At 44.3% G+C, this 20,691-nt stretch overlaps 1 protein-coding gene across 25 annotated transcripts in view; it reads right to left on the minus strand.

Annotated features, from left to right (window-relative positions):
- Nucleotides 1-17,135: 17,135 nt before the first annotated feature.
- NRCAM (neuronal cell adhesion molecule) overlaps nt 17,136-20,691 on the minus strand; it is a 211,018-nt gene continuing 207,462 nt past the window's right edge. For all 25 annotated transcript variants that reach the window (XM_014530890.1, XM_014530884.1, XM_014530906.1 and 22 more), the window contains one exon: nt 17,136-19,617. In XM_014530890.1, coding sequence (XP_014386376.1) covers nt 19,380-19,617 — 238 coding nt within the window. In that variant the 3' untranslated portion in view covers nt 17,136-19,379. The remainder of the gene's footprint in view (nt 19,618-20,691) is intronic.

Raw genomic sequence — 20,691 nt, forward strand, 5'->3', positions numbered from 1 at the left:
TTTATTGATGAGAGAGAGAGAGAGAGAGAGAGAGAGAGGGGGGGAGAGGGAGGGAGGTACTGATCTGTTGCTTCCCCTACATGCCCTGGCTGGGAATTGAACCCACAACCTAGGTATGTATCAGATTAGGGAATAGATTCAACAAATGTTCCCCAAACACTAATTTTATAGACTTTTCAGCTCTTTCTGAAGTGTTTTTTCAAAGGTTCTTACTTGTTATATAATTGCATGTTTTTATTTATCGCTATATCTTAAATTGATGCCACTGTTGGTTTTAATTTTGTTCCCTGCAGGTGCACTGGACAGCAAACTCCTAGAGGACTGGCATCATCTCTTTCTCCTTTTCAGGGCTGAGCAGAGAGGAGGACGCCTGCAGTCAGTATCAGCTTAACTCACTTGTTTCATTTCTTTTTACAAACCAACAGCTTCCATACAGCACCAGGTGGCAGGAGACCAAAGAGTAGCATTTGGTTTTTAGGTAGAAATTCCAATGGGGAGCTTAAGCAAAATGGAGGGACTTAATGGAGGGACTTTCCAGTTTGTTATTTGACCGGTTTGTGATCTGCTTTATTAATCTAATACTATTTCCCCTGAAGCCTTTTAAATTATTATGCAAAATATAAAACCCTACACACTAAATACTTGCATGTATTTAAAGTTATCTCAAACATTGGAATTTCATAAAAGACATTATTTAAATATATACATTTAAAAGGCTTGCTGTATTTTTTGAGTGGTTTTATTATATCTTGAGGGGTTTCTTCCTGATATCTGTATCTCCAATTTTATAATAAAAATTATAATTAAAGTGACAACACTGTTCAAATTTCAGAAATTTGCCTTCAAATAACCATGTATAGGTGACTATGGCTATTTTCCTGTTAATTGATGGCAAATTCTTAGGATATATGCCTTCATCTCAGAATGGCTTAATTATTTACCTCCTAGGATTAAGTTTACGGTTAGAGTGTTGTCAGAGAGGAGGTATTTTTTAAGAACAATAATTTGTTCATTAAATCAAAAAGTTAGTCTGCCAGTTAATTTGAAGCAGTCCCTCAGTATAGCTCTTTTTTGTTGTTAATCCTCACCCTGGTAGGATCACCAAAGGAGGAACGCACGAGGCCAAAGTGGTAAGGGCTTATAAATTTATTAGGTCATCTGGATACCAGATGGGCTGAACCCCCAAACGGCGCCAGCACCCAAAGATGGGGAGTCAGAGGTTTTTAAAGGACTCTAGGCGGGCTTTTTCTGGGCAGAGAATTCTCTGTGCAGGTCCAGACCCTGGGAAGGTCCGCAAGGGACCTGTAGGTAGAAGGGCTTCCTGTTTGGAAATCTAGAGGGATGGCCTGGAATGACGGTGCCTGAGCCCTGGGTCCAATAGGGCCACAAAGAACCTTGCATGTTTATTTTCCCAGTGGACCACCAGCATGCCACAGGGTGATGGTCCCTGGAGGTGGGACAAGACCTGGGAGCTGCCAGCGCCCTAAGGTGGAGACTTTGGTGGCTGCCAGTCCTGGAGGCGTGGGAAGGGAGCAGAGGGAGTAGCGGGGACTGGCTGGGCCTGAGGGTTACAGGGCAGCTGTGTGGTCAGAGGCTGGATGACAGAAGGATGCTGGTAGCTGGGACAATGCTGGTTTCAGGGCCTGGAGTTTAGAGTCTGGCGGCCCAGAGATGAAGTGGCCAAGTACCCTGAGTGGTTGTAACTCCCAGGAGAGGTTTGCCTGTGCGTGCCAACTGGGCAAAATTAGGTGGGGGTCTTATGGGGAGGGAGTGGGGAGCCCTTTCCATTGAGGGAAACTTCGGAGGGGATGAGACTGAAGCATTTTGGGCATCTGGGAGGGACTCCCTCCCTGTCCCGCAGTTGTGTCAGCACCCTCCATGCCCTTCGGATGGTTTGTATCCCAATAAAATGTGGCAGCTCTGTCCTGTCATTAAGGGGAGCTCCTGTAAAAGGGATCTGGTCTCAGGGTCAAACGGAGTCTCTTCAGAGGTGGAAGTAAAGATGGAGTCTCTCTCTCTCTCCCTCCCTCCCTCCCTTCCCCTTTCTCTTAAAACATCCTCCTGTAAGGATTAACGAGAGGGAGGGAGGGGGGGGGGAGAGGGAGAGAGAGAGAGAGAGAGAGAGAGAGAAAGAGAGAGAGAGAGATGCCAGAGAGCTTGCTGGCTCACCTGCGCTCCCCACCCACATGCAAGGACAGAGAGAAGGTGGCCATCTACCAACCAGGAAGCAGGATCTCACCAGGAACCAGTAGTCTGGGGCCTGGATCTGGGCCTTCTGGCCTCCTGGGGGAGAATGTGTCTCCGCTGGTTAAGCTGCCCATTCTATGGCCTTTTGTTGTGGCAGCCTGAGCTGACTAAGGCATATCCTTTGCAAATTACTTTACATTCATTCACATTCTGTCCCCCAATCTTTGTGGTGTTTTTCTACTTCATATGTGTTTTCAGCATCTAATTCTCTGTAGTTAGCAAGAATTTGTGGTGTTACAATGAGGACAGAGAAGAAAATAACTAAGCTGTCTTTAATGCCTATTGAATGCCAGGTACTCTCCAAAGTATCGTACGGACACCATTCCCATTTCACAGTCTCGTCATTCCTGTGAGGTGCACCCCCCCTTTTCTTTCCAAATATCACACAGCCGTAGAACTCTCGCATGTGAACTCAACTGTGTCTGACTCCAAAACATGAGCTCTTTCCTCCGTGAAATTATTTATCCTTACACCTTAACTACACAAAATAAAACTCTGATGTTCAAATGGGGGGAGAGTGGGCCTAGAGATAGAGGTATATCTTACAGTGAAAGATTAATATGTAAAAATGAAATCAAAGCCTGCTGTACAGTTTAAAGGTCAGTCCGTTCTCAGTCCAAAAGCTGTAACGGAAAACACACAGCTCTCTGCCCAGGACGCACGTTCATGGAAGAACAGAGGCCCACATCTTACTCTGCAGATTTTAGCCTGCAGAGCGCAGCTTCGGGGCGCCAGTTTTCAAGACTCATCCTGCGCTGCTGGTTGAGAGGCTGCCAGATGCTCTGGAGGGCAGAACCCACACTTGTAAGTGCCTCATAAAGTCCCTAAGACATTGTTGGGACTCGTCTGAGGTTGTCGGGGGTGTGTGCTGAGGGTTATTTTCCATAGAGATGGGAAGGACACTGTGAGAATATGAAAGTCACACCTCACTGCTTACCAGCTCTACTCCGGGTAGCAGGCTCATGGGCAGACACTGGCGTCGGGATCTCGGCTCTCTACTCAGCCCACCTCAGTCCCACCTCTGACACAAGTAACCAAAGAGAGGAGGTGGAGGGCAAGTTTGGAGGTCTGGACCTGCTGCTTTGCGCAATATAGTCATAGTTACTCCAAGTAATAATGGATCATTCCATCTGTGGGTGCACGGGCAGTGTTTCAGGGGAGCCAGCGGAGTATAACAATAGTCCCGGTACTCAAAGCACCTTCAGATCGATTAGAGAAATAGGTGCCCTCGTGTCCAACAACTAGGGATCTAGGACCAGGCGCTGGGGTAGTATGTCATTACAAAGACAGATGTCGTTGTGGGCTGAGGTGAAGGAGTCCCAGGAGAGGAGCTTGAAAGATGAATGGAATTGGGAAAGGATAAGGGTGGCAGGAGGTGTGGTACTCAGAGATGTCCATGTCCTAATCTCTGTAACCTATGAATATGTAAAATGGTAAAAATGTGACCAAACTGAGGCTATTGAGATGGGGAAATTTCCCTGGGTTATCTGAAGGTGCCCAATATAATCACAGGGTCCTTATAAGAGGGAGGCAGGAGAATCAGCGTGAGGAGAGAAGATAGGACAACAGGAGTAAGAGATGGGAGTGGAGCAAGGAAGGGACAATGGAATGCAGGCATCCCTCTCCAAGCCGACAAAGGCAAGGAAATGGATTCTCCCCTCAGAGCCTCCCAAGAAGAAACCAGAACTGCTGACACCTTGACTTTAGCTAATGAGACTGATTTTGAACTTTGACCCCCATAACAGTGAGATAATAAGCTTGAGGTAATTTGTTACAACGGCAATAGGAAACTAATGGGGGGAGGGGTGATTCAATTTGGAAAAGCAGCAAGATGAACAACCCAAAAGGCAGTGACTCTGCGTGACAATAAACCCCCAGTCCCAATATTGGAGAAGGATGAAAAGTGTGATGCCATGATCTGTTAGTTTGCTAGGGCCGCCATACCAAAGCACTACAGATTGAACAGCTGAAACAACAGAAATGCACTGTTGTACAGTCCGGGAGGCTACAAGTCCAAGATCAAGTTGGCAGGGCCGTGCCTCCTCTGAAGGCAGTGGAGCAGCCCCTAGTCCAGGATAAGTAGGTAAGTGGAAAACTTTGAGAAAGGGACTCCCAGAGGTTGTGCCGGCCGCTTAGCCCTGCCGATTGGGAGGTTAGTGAAAGCCTGCCAGCCCCCCCAAAGACGTTAGGCCTGTGCTCTCATCCCCGAATTCCACCTTCGCAGAGCTCAGTCACCATGTGGGCCGCGGCAAGCTGGTTTCCCTGCCTCTACCTCCACTGTGTCCTTGATCATTTCCTTTCAAGGGAACTAAAAGAATAGTGATTTATGTCATTTTATTTTAAAAATAGGTTGCCTCGTGTTGTTGTTTTAACCCCCCAAAATAAAAATAGATTGATAGTCAATTACTAAATACTTATTCAGAATGCTGTGATACTCAAATGCCCTTGTTATCCAGTACAGGATAAGAGAAGCATTCATTAAATAAAAACGGAGAGCGCGTTGTGTGCCAGGCACTGTATTAGGCACTGGGAACCCAGCAAGGATGAACTAGACATAATCCATGCCCTCAAGGGATTTCCAGACGAGGTATGAAGGCATAAGAAGAGTCAACACTCACCACACAGATGGCAGATGCTACAGTGGACACACCTACAGGGTGTTTCATGTGTCCCCTGAGGGACCCAGCCTGGATGGAGCGTTAGGAAGTGTCCTGGAGCAGATGCTGGGACATTAGTGGCATTAAGCAGATTAAGGGAGTCTTAGTCCATTCAGATTGTCATAACAAAGTACCACAGACTGGGTGGCTTATAAACAACAGCACCTTATTTCTCACAATTCTGCAAGCTGGGAGTCCAAGAGCAGAGTGCCAGCATGGCTGGGTTCTGGTGAAAACGCACCCTCCCGCTTCAGACTGGAGGGATCTCTGTGGGGGCTCTTTTATGAGGGCACTAATCCCATTCATGAAGGTCCCACCCTCTTGACCTGAGCACCTCCCAAAGGCCCCACCTCCTAATGCCATCATCTTTGGAGCTAGGATTTCAACCTATGAACTTGAAGATAACCCAGAAATTCAGATCACAGCGATGGGTTAACAGACCCATCAAGAAGGGCCAGATGGTGACTGTTCTTGGCTTTGCAGGTGGCCTGTTCTCTTTCCCAGGTTCTCAGCTGTCATTGTAGTGTAGTCCTGGCAACTGTAGATGATATGCAAATGATCAATGTGGATATTTCAACTAAACATTATTCATAAACACTGAAATGTACATTTTATATCATTGTCATGTGTCACAAAATATTGTTTTATAAAAAAATATTTTTATATGTTTTAACCTTAAAAGCCAGTCTTAGCTGGCACCCCCTTTTCTTTCCAAATATCACACAGCCGTAGAACTCTCGCATGTGAACTCAACTGTGTCTGACTCCAAAACATGAGCTCTTTCCTCCGTGAAATTATTTATCCTTACACCTTAACTACACAAAATAAAACTCTGATGTTCAAATGGGGGGAGAGTGGGCCTAGAGATAGAGGTATATCTTACAGTGAAAGATTAATATGTAAAAATGAAATCAAAGCCTGCTGTACAGTTTAAAGGTCAGTATGTTCTCAGTCCAAAAGCAGTTGGTGGGACAGACTGGGCCCGTGTCTTGGACATTGCTGAGCCCTGAGCTAGATGAGGAAGTGAGGAAAGCCCGAGTGAAGAGGTAACAGTTCGGGAGAGAGGCACATAGGCAAATTCAGGAACTCCCTAGCCTTGGTCCAGGTGTGTGCGGGAGGCAACCAATCGATGTGTCTCCCTCACACCAATGCTTCTCCCTTTGTCTCTCCTCCTCCCTTCCACCCTCTCTACAAATCAATGGGAACATATCCTCCGGTGTGTTAGGTTTCATCAAATAATTGAATCAATACCCCTTCCCCTGGGAACTGAGCTTTAGGCCACTTCACAATGGACATTCCCTTTCGCTTAGAGTCTAAGCCTAAGATGTAACTATTGGGACCATTCAAAGAGCTTCATCTGACTCCTTCCTTATTATAGACATGGAGACACTGAAGTATCCCCGGGGCATTTGGAACAAGCCCAATTTTCTTAGTCTTCCTGGTGAGACTCACCAAATGGACACCCGCGGTGAGTCTCCCTCCTGAGGTCAGGACGGTAAACACTCCCAGTACCCATTTAAGCAGGGCGCTGAAGGCTTATGCCCCATCATTAACAGCAAACCTGAGATGGGGTCATTGAGCCCACAACCTCCCCTTTCAATACCCCGTTTGGCTGGTCCTTGAACCAGCCACCCGTGGATGGAGACCCGTCACTGCTTACTGAAACCTCAGTGCTCAGATTCCCTTGATGAAGGTTCTAATTCCTAAATTATATACACAACTGGTTGAGGACATACAATGGCTGAGGAGCATCCATCCAATTTTTGAATTAGCTAGTATGTTCTAATCTAGTCTGTGCTTATCATGGAGGAATCCCAGGCCCAACTTGCTTTCACTCTGGAAGGGGCTCAGTATATATTCATTTACGAGGCTCCCAAGGAGGTACTGAAACAGTCCCGCAATTGCACATAAACTCTGCCGCCAATTGGAAAGTGCCATCTTGCATTATATTGACGACCTATGTGCAGGGGTCCCTCTGAGGAGGCCGTACAGGCAGATGCGCTCACCCTCACAGACCACCCACACCAACACGGCTGGGCAAAGGCTCCAAATGAGGTACTGAAACAGTCCTGCAATTGCACATAAACTCTGCCGCCAGTATTTCAATGCCTTACAATTGGAAAGTGCCATCTTGCATTATATTGACGACCCTCTGAGGAGGCCGTACAGGCAGATGCGTTCACCCTCACAGACCACCCACACCAACACGGCTGGGCAATTGGCCTCCACAAGATTCAAGGCGCCGCCTCCACCATCAAGTTTCTGGGCATCATCTCAGGGCCGAGAAATTCCCCCAACAGTCAACCGTCAATCGCATCCCACCACCCGCTACTCTCAGACAGGCACGGGACATGCTGGGTCTTCTCCTGTCCTTCAGGCAACACATTCCTCATCTCTCACTGATTCTGCGCCCTATTTATGCAACCACACGCAGGTCTGCCAGCTCCCACTGGGATAGAGCCCGAGAGTGGGCTTTAGAAACTGCCCAACAGGCAGTCCAACGAGCCTTACCTTTGTCCCGCTGGCTCCACAGTCCGAGTTGAGTCCGTGGCCACACCTGACGGTGCCTCCTGGAGTTCTGCACCAAACATGAGTCTATCTGACTTCCTATGTGGGTTTGGACTAAGCTTCCGCCCCCAGCCCCAGCAGCAGCCTGAAACTCTCTCCTTAAACACCAGCTTTGGCATCCTATTAGGTTCTTTTAGAAACAGAGGCCATAATCAGCCCCCACCCAGTACCACTCTGTACCCAAGTTCCTATAGGCGCTGGGATAGAGAAATAGAAATGGAGAAGTAGAAATGGTACCTTCAGGAGAGGGCTAACTCTGATGTCAAAGGCCTTTCAAATTACAGGAGAACGTGGCTTCCCCCAAGCTCAGCCCCTCGCAGAGAGCCTGCGAGGATGCAGCAGTGCTCCCTGCTCCCTCCCCTCTGGCCACTTGGGAAGCCCCGGGGCAAGGGCGAGGGTGGAGGGTGGGGGCAGGGCAGCAGCCTGAGATAGAACAGGGAGTCAGTTCCTCACTGATGGCCACACCACCACTGTATGCGGTGCAGCGCTGGTGGCCGGGCATCCCACCGCCTCAGACTCCTTGCTAGTGGCAGAGCTGTTCACCTAGCCCTCAGGGACCTAAAAAGGGTCTTTCTCAGGCAGTTACATTTTCAAGCTCCTGGGCCATTGCTAGGCCTTGAGGTTTGCTCTCGCCAACGGCTGAGGACAATTTCCTCATACAAGGCAAACCCACCTGGGGCAGCCAGTCAGGGAAGACATGAGCAGGGTCCCCAGTTCCTATCGTTGCTACTTATGTTTCTGTCCACACGAACTGCTCCACACCAGACGCTGTTTTCAACACTATCGCAGACTCCCTCACTTAGCCCTCCACACGCAGCCAAGTACAGACGCCTCAGAGTACAGACCCTTTTCACCAACTTGAAAAATGGGCCATGTAACCTCTCGCCATCAGGGAATTCACCCCTGAACAGCTTGGGCTCACGCCAGGGGAATCCCTCTTTGGCAGCCAAGGTTCTGGTAGACAAGTGCACTCCCTGCTCCCAAACCAAACAACAGAGACTATCCAGAAGGGGACACATTCCCGAGAAGGCCCACCACACTCTCTCCCGCGGAGGGATTTCATCCATTTCATCGGCCAGCTGTCCCCTTTGCTGGGCTTCCAGATAGAGCCTCAGGATCATGGATACTTACACGGGACACCTCCTGGAATTCCTCTTCAAAACAGGTCATCTCTTTCCTTACTACATTGATTCTTGTTCCCTTTGGGTAGACAGACATTGACTCTGACCAGGGCAACACTTCACCTCTGAGGAGACTCAACAGCAGACTCTCCAACTTCTATCTTTGGAACTTCCACCCAGGTAAACGTTCCCAGCTGGCTGGCCTCATTGAGCGTCCTAACGATTGTCTTAAAGGGACACTCCGTAAGTTTCAGGCAAGAGTTCCTGAAATGGATGGAACTCTTGCCCCAGGCATTTCTAGCCAATAGCATCACTATCGATAGGCTGAGACCAGCCCAAAACACAGCTATTACTATAAATAAAGTTTTATTGGAACAGCCACACCCATTTGTCTAAGTATCTTACATGCCATAAGTCTTCAGTCTAAGGCTGCTTACGCTCTATAGCAGCTGAGCTGAGTACTTGCTACAGAGTCCATATGGCCTGCAAAGCCTCAATTATTTGCTATCTGGTCCTTTAAAGAAAAAGTTTGCCAACCCTGCTCTGTTGTGTGGTGTTGGCTTGCAGGTGGGCCAGAGGAGATAGTTGGGAGACTGGAGATCTTTATCTGGATGTATCCAATACATTTTGGAAAAAACATAGAGAAGTGGCTGTTGGCTTTGTTGGGGTGAGGAAGGAAAAACAGTGATTCCTAGGGTCACTGGTACCCTGAGCCAATGGGGTATCATTTACTGAGTTGGGTGCATCGGGGAAGGGAAGAGTTACAGAGTATAAAACTGACTATTTCTATTTGAATAGGTTACTCCTGAAATGACAATTAGACCTCCTTTGGATGGAGAATTGAAAGCTAGGAAATACGAGGCTGTTTAGGCCTAGGAGAGCAAAACTGAGAGAGACACCAGCAAGGAGTAAGGAAGACAGGGAAAAACCTAAGAAAGAAAAATAAAGAACAGAGAAGGGATGGCATGAAGCGCCAAGCTGGAGACAGCAACGAGCTAGGGTTTCAGAAAAGAGGAAAAACAGTGACTCCTAGGGTCACCAGTACCCTGAGCCAATGTGGTATCATTTACTGAGTTGGGTGCATTGGGGAAGGGAAGAGTTACAGAGTATAAAACTGCATATTTATATTTGAATAGGTTACTTCTGAAATGACAATTAGACCTCCTTTGGATGGAGAATTGAAAGCTAGGAAATATGAGGCTGTTTAGGCCCAGGAGAGCAAAACTGAGAGAGGCACTAGCAAGGAGTAAGGAAGACAGGGAAAAACCTGAGAAAGAAAAATAAAGAACAGAGAAGGAATGGCATGAAGCTCCAAGCTGGAGACAGCAACGAGCTAGGGTTTCAGAAAATCCCCAAGATGGCCTTGTCACACCGAGACATAAATTAGGAAGGGGCTGTCTCCCAGACCTGGAGGCCCTCCCCAGGGAGCTGTGGGTGTGTATTAGAGCTGATAGGCATACTCAGATGCCCAGGAGAGCCTCTCCATGGAACCCAGCACTGGGGGAGGCAGGGGAGAGCTGGCTTTTGGCAGATCTTTCTCCAGGAGGCAGGCCTGGGTCCTGGCTACTTGCATTTACCACATGCAAACAGGAGAAGGGACAAGGGCCTCCTGCCCCACGTCCCCTGCCCGGGCCCCCTCTTTGGGTCGGAAGACCAGAGAGAAGGAACGGAGAGAGGGTCACTTAGACCCAGTTCCTTTTTTCTTTTTTTTCCTTTTAAAACCAAATTTATTGAGATAGAACTATGTACAATAAAACATTCTCATTTTAAGAATGTAGTTTTGAGTTCTGACCAATGAACACAACCCTATAAACAGCACCATAATAAAAATATAGACCATTTCCATCATCCCCCAAAGTTCCCTCGGCCCTGGGCAACTGCTGGTGCTTTCTGTCATGAATTAGTTTTGCCTGTCCCATAAAAATAATTTTTTTGTGTTTGGCTTCTTTCACTCAGCAGAATGATTTACCTTTATCAGTAGTTTATTCCTTTTTAAAAAAAAATGCAGATTAGTATTTCATTGGTATGAATACTGGTGTGATATACCAAAGTTTGTTCATCCATTACCTATTGATGGACATTTGGGTTATTTCAGCTTCTTTGCTCTTATGAAAAGAGCCTCATTTATTCTTTTAATCTCAACAGATAAATCACGCCTATTCCCGCAGGTGGGAGAGGAGAGAGCCTGGCATGTAGACTGTGTGCAGTGTGTCTCACCCATTAGCGTCATTGGAATCGCCTGGAGCACTTGGTAAAACACAGATGCTGGTCCATTCCCAGAGCTTCTGATTCAGGAGATGTGGGATGAACCGAAATGTGCATTTCTAACACATTGGGTTGATGCTGCTGTTTGGGGCCCATACTTTGAGAACCACTGGTCTTGTGATGTGTCCTTGAGGAAACAAGAGGACGGGACATGGAGTGGCCTGCATGTTGCCGCACTCATAAGCCTCATCTATACACAACCTTGAGCACTTCTCAGACACATAGAAGCCCAGGGATGGTTGATCCTAACAGCTTTATTGAGGTATAACTTACACATCACATCACTTTTTTCGGTATACAATTCAATGATTTTTAGTAAATTTACCAAGATGTGCAATTATCAACACAATCCAGTTTTGGAACATTTCTATCACTCTGGTAACAACCCAACTGCTAATTTACAGGTAATCCTTGTTCCCATTCCCAGTCTCAGACAACCAATAAGATATTTTCCGTCTTTATAGGTTTGGTTTTCAGGATATTTCAAGTAGATGGAATCATGAAATAGGGTATTCGTGTATGGCTCCTTTAATTTAGCTTAATGTTACTGAAGGTCATCTATGTTGTAGCATGTGTTAATACTTTAAAAAAATTACCAAATAGTATTCCATTTAATTGCATGGGTTTACCATTTAGTTGTATGAATAGACCACATTTTGTTAATTTATTCATCAGTTCATGGACATTTGAATAATTTTTTGGCCATGATGATTAATGCTTCGATGAACATTTGCACATTTGCATACAAGCCTTTATGTAGACATTTTTTCATATCTTTTGGATATATACCTAGGAGTGGAATTTCAGACTCATATGGTAAATTTATGTTTAACATTTTAAGAAACTGCCAAACTGTTTTACCATTTGATACCCCCACCAACAATGTATGATCTATTTCCCCTAGGTTTATTTTTGTTTGTCTGTTTGTTTTTGGAGAGCAATATAAGAGAATTTGAGATTAACATGTGTAAAGAAATGTATTAAAAATATTGTTCATTAGCTACTTTAAGTGCACACACAAGAGCTTTACATTGGTTTCAGTCTTGGCTGCACATTAGAATCCTCTGGGGAGCTGATGCCAAGCCATGTGTCAGACAATTACAATTGACGGGTGCGTGGGCAAGCATTAGGACGTTAAAGATCTCCAGGTGATTTCAATGTGCTGGCTGAGAACCTCTGACTTTTTAAAAAGAAGGTTGAGTCATTCACTGAGATAATGGCTACATGGTTACAGCTGAAGAAAGACAGTGTCTATAGGACAAGTGACGTGAAACTTGAGACATTTTAAGGCTATAGAAGAAACAAAGAATGCACTGTCTGGCAAACAGTAGCTTCTATGCTTATTCCCATTTATTTTTCCTGGTTATTATTTCAACTTTTCAACATTTTTGACCATGAAGTAGAGGAGAGAACATGATGACTGAAGGGAGTGTATTTGTGGGGAATCAAAGGTTTCAAAGGGGTCTTTTTGTTTTAGATTCGAGAAACTTCAAGTGTGTTTAAATGTCAATAGAAAACCCAGTTGAACAGAAGAAGGGGTGACTGATGGGTGAGAATCCACCCAGGGGGAGAAAGTTTTTCAGACCCAAGAAGGACTGACCCATGACAGGAGGAAGGACGGCTCCTCCATTTTCACAAGAGATAGTGTAACCGTGGGGAACTGTAACCCACCCCACCATTCTCTTTACATTGTCTCTGTAAATGCTGACTCTGACTAGTATGCAGCTTGTAAATAAACAGCATGTTTGCATAAGAATCCTAGAAATTAACTTCAGAAGATGCAGATGCCGACCTTCAGTCATTCCAGTTCTGGGAGATTTGTTGACCATCAACTGTAGAACAAGGATGATGTAGAACCAGGACGACGAAGATCAGAATGATGCCCGCCAGACCATCACTTGCCCAGTTTTGGGATCATTATCAGAATGGACTATGCTGATCTGCATGTAGAGAATTTTTCAACCCCCTCTTCTTGATCTCTTTGTTCTGCCTTATAAAAACCTCTCCTGCACTGAGATGTAGAGATGTGGACAAGAGTTCCCCATCTTTTCAGGTGACTGGCACTTGAATAAACCACCTTCCTTTTCACCAGCACCTGCCTCACGAGTTTGGCTTTTATGGCAGCAGGCAGCTGACCCTTGGTTCTGGTTGCAGTCGAAGATGGAAGCATATTGAGGCAGGCATTTTTGTTTACTGGTAGAAGATGAGGGAATTCCCATCTCTGCCTTTCTTTTTCTTGTTTTAACTCATTATGATGTAAAATCATTTTGTTTGAGGGTGATGTGTGAGGCTGGCTGGGAGAAGGGGCAGGGTTGAATGTCTGAGTAGAAAAGATCTGGAGTAGTCATTACTGAGTGTTAGAATGTAAGTTAACCTGAGAAAAATTATCTGGTTTACTGTGCAGTGTGAAGAGTTGAACCATTTGAAAATATTTATGACTTCATAATGATGCTGACCTCGGTTCTCTCTTTCAGCTCCTAGGGGCAGGCAGTAGAAAGCAGACAGTAGACAGCATCCTGAGTAACACAATACCTCCCCAGGTATTTAGAAAAGACAGAGGGCAAAGGACTTTGGGGCAAAGCAAGAGTGTTTCAAAAATAATGAACTCTATGAATGTAAACTGTAATTGAAAAATAAAATTAAAAAATAATGAATCATAAAATCCATGCTGGAAAAGGGATGGGAAAAAGAAATCAGGTAAAGGATTGAGAGAAAGTGGCGGGGACAGTAGGTTGGAGGAGAGGTTGTGGGTGGAGAGTGGGATGTTTAGGTTATAATATGGAGGTAGAGATGTCAAGGAACTGAGCCAGGGGCAGATGGGTTGTCCATGTGGTAATAGCAAATCTCATCATCTCCATTTCCTCATCTTCTACTCACTCCTCGACTCACTCCAGTCTGTGACCACAGTCCACCCAACAGCTTTTACTGAGGTCTCAGATGACCTCCATGGCTTCAAATCTAGAAAGGATTTTCCAATCCTCACTTTGCTTGATTTTTCAACATCATGTGACACTGTAAACCATTCTCTGTTCTTAAAATGGTCTCTTTCACTTGCTTCCAAGACAACGCAACTCATTTCTTTTCAACTTCTCTGGCTCGTTTATTCATCTCCTTTAGAGTTCCATCTATACACACGCTTTTCTTAATAGGGTGTAAGCCTCAGCCCTGTCTATATTTTTTTTCTCTAGGAAACTGCATCAGTGCTTCATGGCTTCAATTACTACTCATCAGCTTACATGTTTCTTTTGAGCATTAAGCCCATATATCCAATTCCTACTAGTCATTTCTACTTGGCTGTCTCAGAGGCTTTTCAAACTCCTCACTTGATAACTTGAACTCATAACTTACCCCGATTCTGGTTCTTTTCTGATGTTCCTACCTCAGTGAACCTCATATCTGGTTATGCAAATAAGAAATCTAAGAGCCTCCTTTACCCTCAACTTCCCATAGCCTATCTCTTACTCCCATCAATTTGCTTCCTGAATATCTTTAGAATCCACCACTTCTCTCCTCCTCTCTCGTTACCACCCAGATCCTAACTGTGCCATCTCTTGACTACATTGCTGCGAAGCTTCTTGGTGCCTTCCTGTCAGTCTTCTGGCTCCCCTCCAACCCGCTCTCCACACTGAAGCCCAGGAATCCTGCCTCCTCCCCAAACACAGATCTGATCATAGAACTCCTCCCTTCAACGGCTGTAATTACCCCCCACTTTCCACTGCTCCTTGAATAAATACAAAAACCTGTCCTGTGGTCCTCAGGTTCCAGCATGGCCTGGCCCCAGAGTCTGCCGCTAGCACACGGGCCTTCGTCTCTCCTTCTCTTCTCCCACTTGTCCCCCAGCTCTCAGCTCGCACTTCCTCAGGGAGCTCCTGACCACTCTGCACAGGTCGGCCTCCTCCATGGTGCTCTCACAGAACAGCGTGCCTTCCCTTCATAGGGCTTAGCTCAGTTTGGAATTACACATTCGTTTAGGTGGTTATTTGATTAATGTCTGTCTTCTCACAACAGACTCCAGGCACCATGGGAGCAGAAACCACATCTGGTTTAGCTCATCTTGTGTCCTCCCCACTTAGCAAATACCTGTCATAGGTGCTCTAAATAAGTTTGGTTTGTTTTTTTGTGTGTTTTGGGGGGGGGCGGTTTAGAACCATGGGATTTAAGCAGAAAGGGGTATTAGAAATCATCTGTTTTCTTAAGAAATGGAGGCTTAGAGATGGGAGGAGAGGGGGGTTTCATTTACACATGGTTACACAGTTAGCTGATGGCAGAGTTGGAATGTATATTCTGGTCTCTTTCTATCTCAACCTGGGAACTATTTGTTTTCTCAATGTAAACACTCTGGTAGTATTCTCACCCTCTCCTGCTTTAAAAAAAAGTGTAGAAAGAAAAGCGGTGTGTGTGTAAACTGTGTTTTTTGTGCAGGCCAATCAATCACACAACATCAAAGCACTGGTGGCAGTCAAAATGGCATGCTCTAGAGAAAGGGGGGACATATGAAGGACACGCCCCCCCACCCCCCCCAGCCCCCCCTTTCAGCCCAGTCCCAGTTTCTTTTGCACTGAGAGAAGCACGGGAGCCCCCTGGTGGCAACGTGTAGAAATATCTGTGAGAGGGAGAGATTTGCTGAGTTTGGGTGAGAATTCAGTTCTTTGTATGCCTCTTGCCTCCACAAGCCATTTCCAAAACTCGCCATTAACAGTAAGCCAGGCCCATTATAGATCATCTGAACCAGAAGGTGTCAATGGACCAACGCTTTCTGCGGTCAGGCTTCCGGGTTGCCAGCCCCTGCTGCTGAGCAGAGCTGTGCCTGATGAGCGTCCTCAGGATGGGGACTGTGAGTCGGGCCAACAGTGTGAAGTGCTGTTCCGAAGGGAATGCTCTCAGTGCTAGAAATCCTAAGGTTTGTAGAGCATTTTACTGTCGACTGACATTCAGCAGTCCCCCTTACCCGCAATTTTGCCTTTTACTATTTCAGTTACCCACGGTCAATGGTTGTCCCAAACTATTAATTGGAGAATTCCAGAAATAAACAAGTCATGAGTTTTAAACGGCAAACCACCAGGCGTCATCCTGCTCCGTCCAGCATGAGGTGTGAATCATTCCCCTGTCCCTCGTCTCTACGCTGTAGATGCTCCCGCCCATTCGTCACTTAATAGTGTCGTGATTATCAGGTCGACGGTCTGGTATCAGTGTTTGTATTCTAGTTATTATTTTACTTCATAATGGTCCCAAAGCCATGCACATAACTTTCATTATAGTATATTGCTATAATTCAGTGATGGCGAACCTTTTGAGCTCGGCGTGCCAGCATTTTGAAAAACCCTAACTTAACTCTGGTGCCGTGTCACATATAGAAATTTTTTGATATTTGCAACCATAGTAAAACAAAGACATATTTTTGATATTTATTTTATATATTTAAATGCCATTTAACAAAGAAAAACCAACCAAAAAAATGATGGGGAAATGAGAACCTATTGTCATAGGTTCGCCATCACTGCTATAATTGTTCTATTTTACCATTAGTTATTGTTATTCATTTCTTACTGTGCCTAATGATAAATTAAATTTTATCATAGATATGTATGTATATGAAAAAACATAGTATGTAAAGGGTTTGGTACTATCCGAGGTTTTAAGCACCCACTGGGGTTCCTGGACATATCCTGCGTGGATAAGCGGGTGACTACTGTAGCATGCTGTTATCCAAATAACTGTTAGGGGGAGCTCTGTGCCAGCAGGGGGTCTTGTGGGTGGAAAGCTGGGACCAGGGCACAGGTGAATAAGGGCAGGTGGTGGAACAGCGGGACAAACGGGAGGTTGGCAGTTCACAGAGCTAGACAGGTTTGAGATGATGGAAGGAACAGGGCCGAGGAGAAGCAAGTGGAAGACATACCCGTAAACATCTGTAAGTGCCCAAGCTGTCTCATCGAGAAGGAAAGGGTGAGGCATTGCAGGTGTCTGTGGCTGGAGAGTGGCGATCTCGGCCAGCGGGAGCCAGGCTGGCGAGGCCTGGAACCAGGCCTGTGGGGGGCAGGCTCCAGGAAAGGAAGCAGCCCCTGATTTCTCAGACTGTGTCTCAAAGGCTGGAAATAGCTACTCCCGCGTTTCATCGACATTTTTTGGATAAGCCCTATGTTATTACTTCTGTGTTATAATGTGTCCAGTTTTGTGTTTGATTTTCTCTGCATATAGTGCGCTTTAAAAAGTAAAAATAAAAATTTTCCTTATTTTTAAAACATTAGGAAATATATGTTTGAAAAAGTTAAAAATCACAAAGAGATCAAAATTGTTTAATAGTTACTTTTTGATGGAAAACCCCGTACTTGCCTGTACCGTTACATATACCATCGGACACTCACACTCCACTAGGAACATGATATATTACAAAAGAGAGGGACTTTTAAAACCACATTTAACTTTTAATACAAAATCTGTTGCACTATTACAGAAGTGATCCCTTCATGCACAGATAAATTTAGCATCTACCGTTAGGGAAGAGTAAAACCTGTACTCTTATTGTTTCCCCCAAACACTGGCAAATTTAAAGTAACGTTTATCTTTGTGCTCTCTGATACCAAGGCAAGCCCGGTTCCATTAGAAAGGCTGGTCTGTGAAAAGCAGAGGAGGAGACACACAAGCATTTAGGGCCATCTTTACCTGGGATTGCTTCAAACTGTGCTTTACCCACATGTATCAAAGATGCCACATGACTAGGTTACTGAGCCCCACAGGCAAAGCTTGGAGGAGTTCATCTAGAAACTTGCTGTCCATGTGTAGGATAGTTCACTAGTTCAGTTTCACAGCAAAAGAGGAAACTAAAAACCCAAAGGTATTGAAATGCTTTCCGATCCCATGCACTGTATTAATTAGCTAACTTCTTATACAGTACAACATAAACACTGTTTGCATGTTTATTTGTATGTGATACCTATAAGCATATAGCATCTACATTTTAAGTGTATGTACAAATTCAACAAAATATCTACATATAAAAAGCTTTACTTAAAATTAAACTTGATGCAAGTTATGAGAAACCAATTTATTGGCAAATGAAACTGAGCATTCCTTCAACCATAGGTTGTTATAGAATTTCCTATGTGGAGGCAAACCATTTGATAGATATTGTTTATAAATATGGTAGCATATATATGGGTGTTTTGAAGCTGCAGATAGTAATCCGCTTGACTCTGGGCCTTGTTAGCACTTACCCGGTTTTGTAGATTCTGAAATGTGTCCACAGCAGTTTGCATACAGGTCTTTTAATGCAGAGAGTTTCAAAAGTTGCCACATAGGTAAAGGCTTAAAGAAGAATATATTCCTGGTGGCATGCTGTTGTATGCTTTTAGTTTTGGAATAACTTGTGGTTTTTAAAAATTTACACCAAGTTGACATCTTTCTTACTGAATGGGACTTGTTTTAGTAGAAACTATAAAAGACCCCTTCTCCCCCCCAAATCATCATGTATCCAGTTGGTGATAACGTTTCTCTTTTTATGGGATGGGGAAATGCTCCTTAAAATAAGTTGTCTTACTAATTTTATTTTTCACATTTCCTTTTTTTTCCAGCATTGCAAGTTTTCATGATCTCTGCTCTTTAGAAGTTACTTTTAGACCATGACAGTAATCTAGGACTCTGAGTCAACTGTACCTTCGAGGCAGAAGGCCATGTGTTATGGAATGCTTGTCTGAAGGCACTGCATGTGTCTTGCCCTGTGCTTTCTGGAATACGTTTTGAAATTGAATGGGAGTGATTCGTCTGTGATTCTTTTTGTCTGGCACTAATGCCAAAATGCATTGCAATACACCTTGTTTATGCCTAAAAACAACTGAACATAGAGATGATGTAAAAAGTAGAACACTGTACTGCTGTAATACCTGGAAGATTAAGAAGGCTACGAGGTAACAAGAGCAAAGAGCAGGTAACAGAGTCTCAGTAAGCATCAGCAAATGCGACGGTCGTGATTAACTCATTTAGCAAGTATATACTGTACATCCTGTTCCTAACAGTCTCCCAAAAAGACTAACAGCTAGACACAGAGTCACCAATTTCACAGCAATGTCCACAAAGACATTGAAGTTCTAGAGAATACTACAGTAACACTCTTGACAATGAAAACGGAATTCATATTTAGGGGGTTCAGCTGAGAACAGTATAAACAAAGTATCAAACCATGTTTTCATAGCACACACAGGTCTGTCCTTTAACTGTGCAGCATTTTTCATGCATCATATTGAACTGTATCCTGAAGAGGGAATAACATGATCTGTGTATTATTTTTCTCAGTTCTGAGAAAATCAAGAATGCCTATTGTGAATGAAAAAGTATGCCCTTTGCACTGCAGTTCACATTCACATATCATTTGACTGAGTTATGTTCTTGCTCGAACTGTTCTCATAGTGCTAACATACAGTAGAATGTGTACTTTCTGCCTCTATGTTCACAGTATGAGAAGGCTGCCTGACAAGTGCTTAAGATAAACCTTCTAAGAGGAACGGGATATTGGCAAAGAGCTTACAAATTAAACAAAGGAATTCATGGCGTTGACCGGAGAAGGTGCCTCTGAGCTTTCGTTTCCTTCAGCTGGCTCTTTCTCTTTCTTACCACTGTATTGTCCAATGAAGGAGCCATCCTCATTGAACTGGCCATTCACTCCCTCTCCATAGTCAACAAGGCTATCATCACTGTCTTCTTTCTTCACGGTCCTGTCTGACGGTGTTCGGCTGCCTTTTTTCAAAGGCTTGTGGTCTTCTGCATCACTGGAAGAAAAAGAAATTTTCGTCAAGACTGGCATTTTGATAAAATGCTTTCTTCTGAAAGATCATGCATGCCGATTATGATAAAGCAGATGGAGTCCCAAGCTTCTCTAGCCAAATCTAATCATCAGGTTGACTCCAATGACTGGGGTGTGGCTGGAATGAAAATCAGGCACAGAAATGGCTTAATCATGAAATCTTCAGTAGGTGGATGGCTTCTTATTGTGCATGTCTATCAATGTCAGATTCAGGCTCCTGATTTAGAAACAGTTCAGAAATAATCACAAGCATTAAAAAAGGAAGAACGGAAGAAAGATAAAAATCACCACTATTTTGAATTCCAAAGGGGGTAAAGATTATGGCAAGTAGAGAAGTTAGTATGTTAAACAGTGTGGTATCTTTGATTCCTTGGATATGAATGGAGAATGATTTTGGTTAAGTGTGAAATACGGATTTTTTTTTTTCTGAGCAAGAAGCAACAGCAAAATCCTGCATTTCAAATAATTTTGTTATTGAGTGCAGGCCAGACTTGTAAACTTTAACCTTACCTTTCAAGAGACCTACAAATTCCATTAAAAGGATGCAGAAGAAACAAATGAAAATAGCCTAAGAAGAAAAGCAAAATTCTTATACTGATAGTATATAGTATTTCTTTCTGTAAGAATTTTAGTTAATGGGTAAAGATTTATTATTTTTGAAAGAGACACAATTTAACTTAAGAGAACTATGTGTGTGCTACTAATGGCATGTCAATATATTCTAGAGCGTGACTGATTCCAAAAATGCAAAAGCAAGCATTTCTTGTATCCTCTTTACCCCTCTCCTCCTCTCCCAAGTGTGGCACGCAGCCTATCCATGTCAGATGGGAATCTAGGGAGGGTAATTTAATAAATCTTATAAGACCAATTTACCCTTTATTTCTCTGTTGAACCTCTGGAAGGGGAAGAGTAATCATTATGTTTAGAACATCCACTCATCTGGTCATGTAACTACATATGCACATTGACCTATTCTTTAACTGGTAACATTTGGCTTTAAAAAAAAAAAAGAAAGAAAGAAAGGCAATGACAACATTTT

This window comes from Myotis brandtii, unplaced genomic scaffold, assembly GCF_000412655.1.
Source record: "Myotis brandtii unplaced genomic scaffold, ASM41265v1 scaffold1186, whole genome shotgun sequence".
Classification (NCBI taxonomy): domain Eukaryota; kingdom Metazoa; phylum Chordata; class Mammalia; order Chiroptera; family Vespertilionidae; genus Myotis; species Myotis brandtii.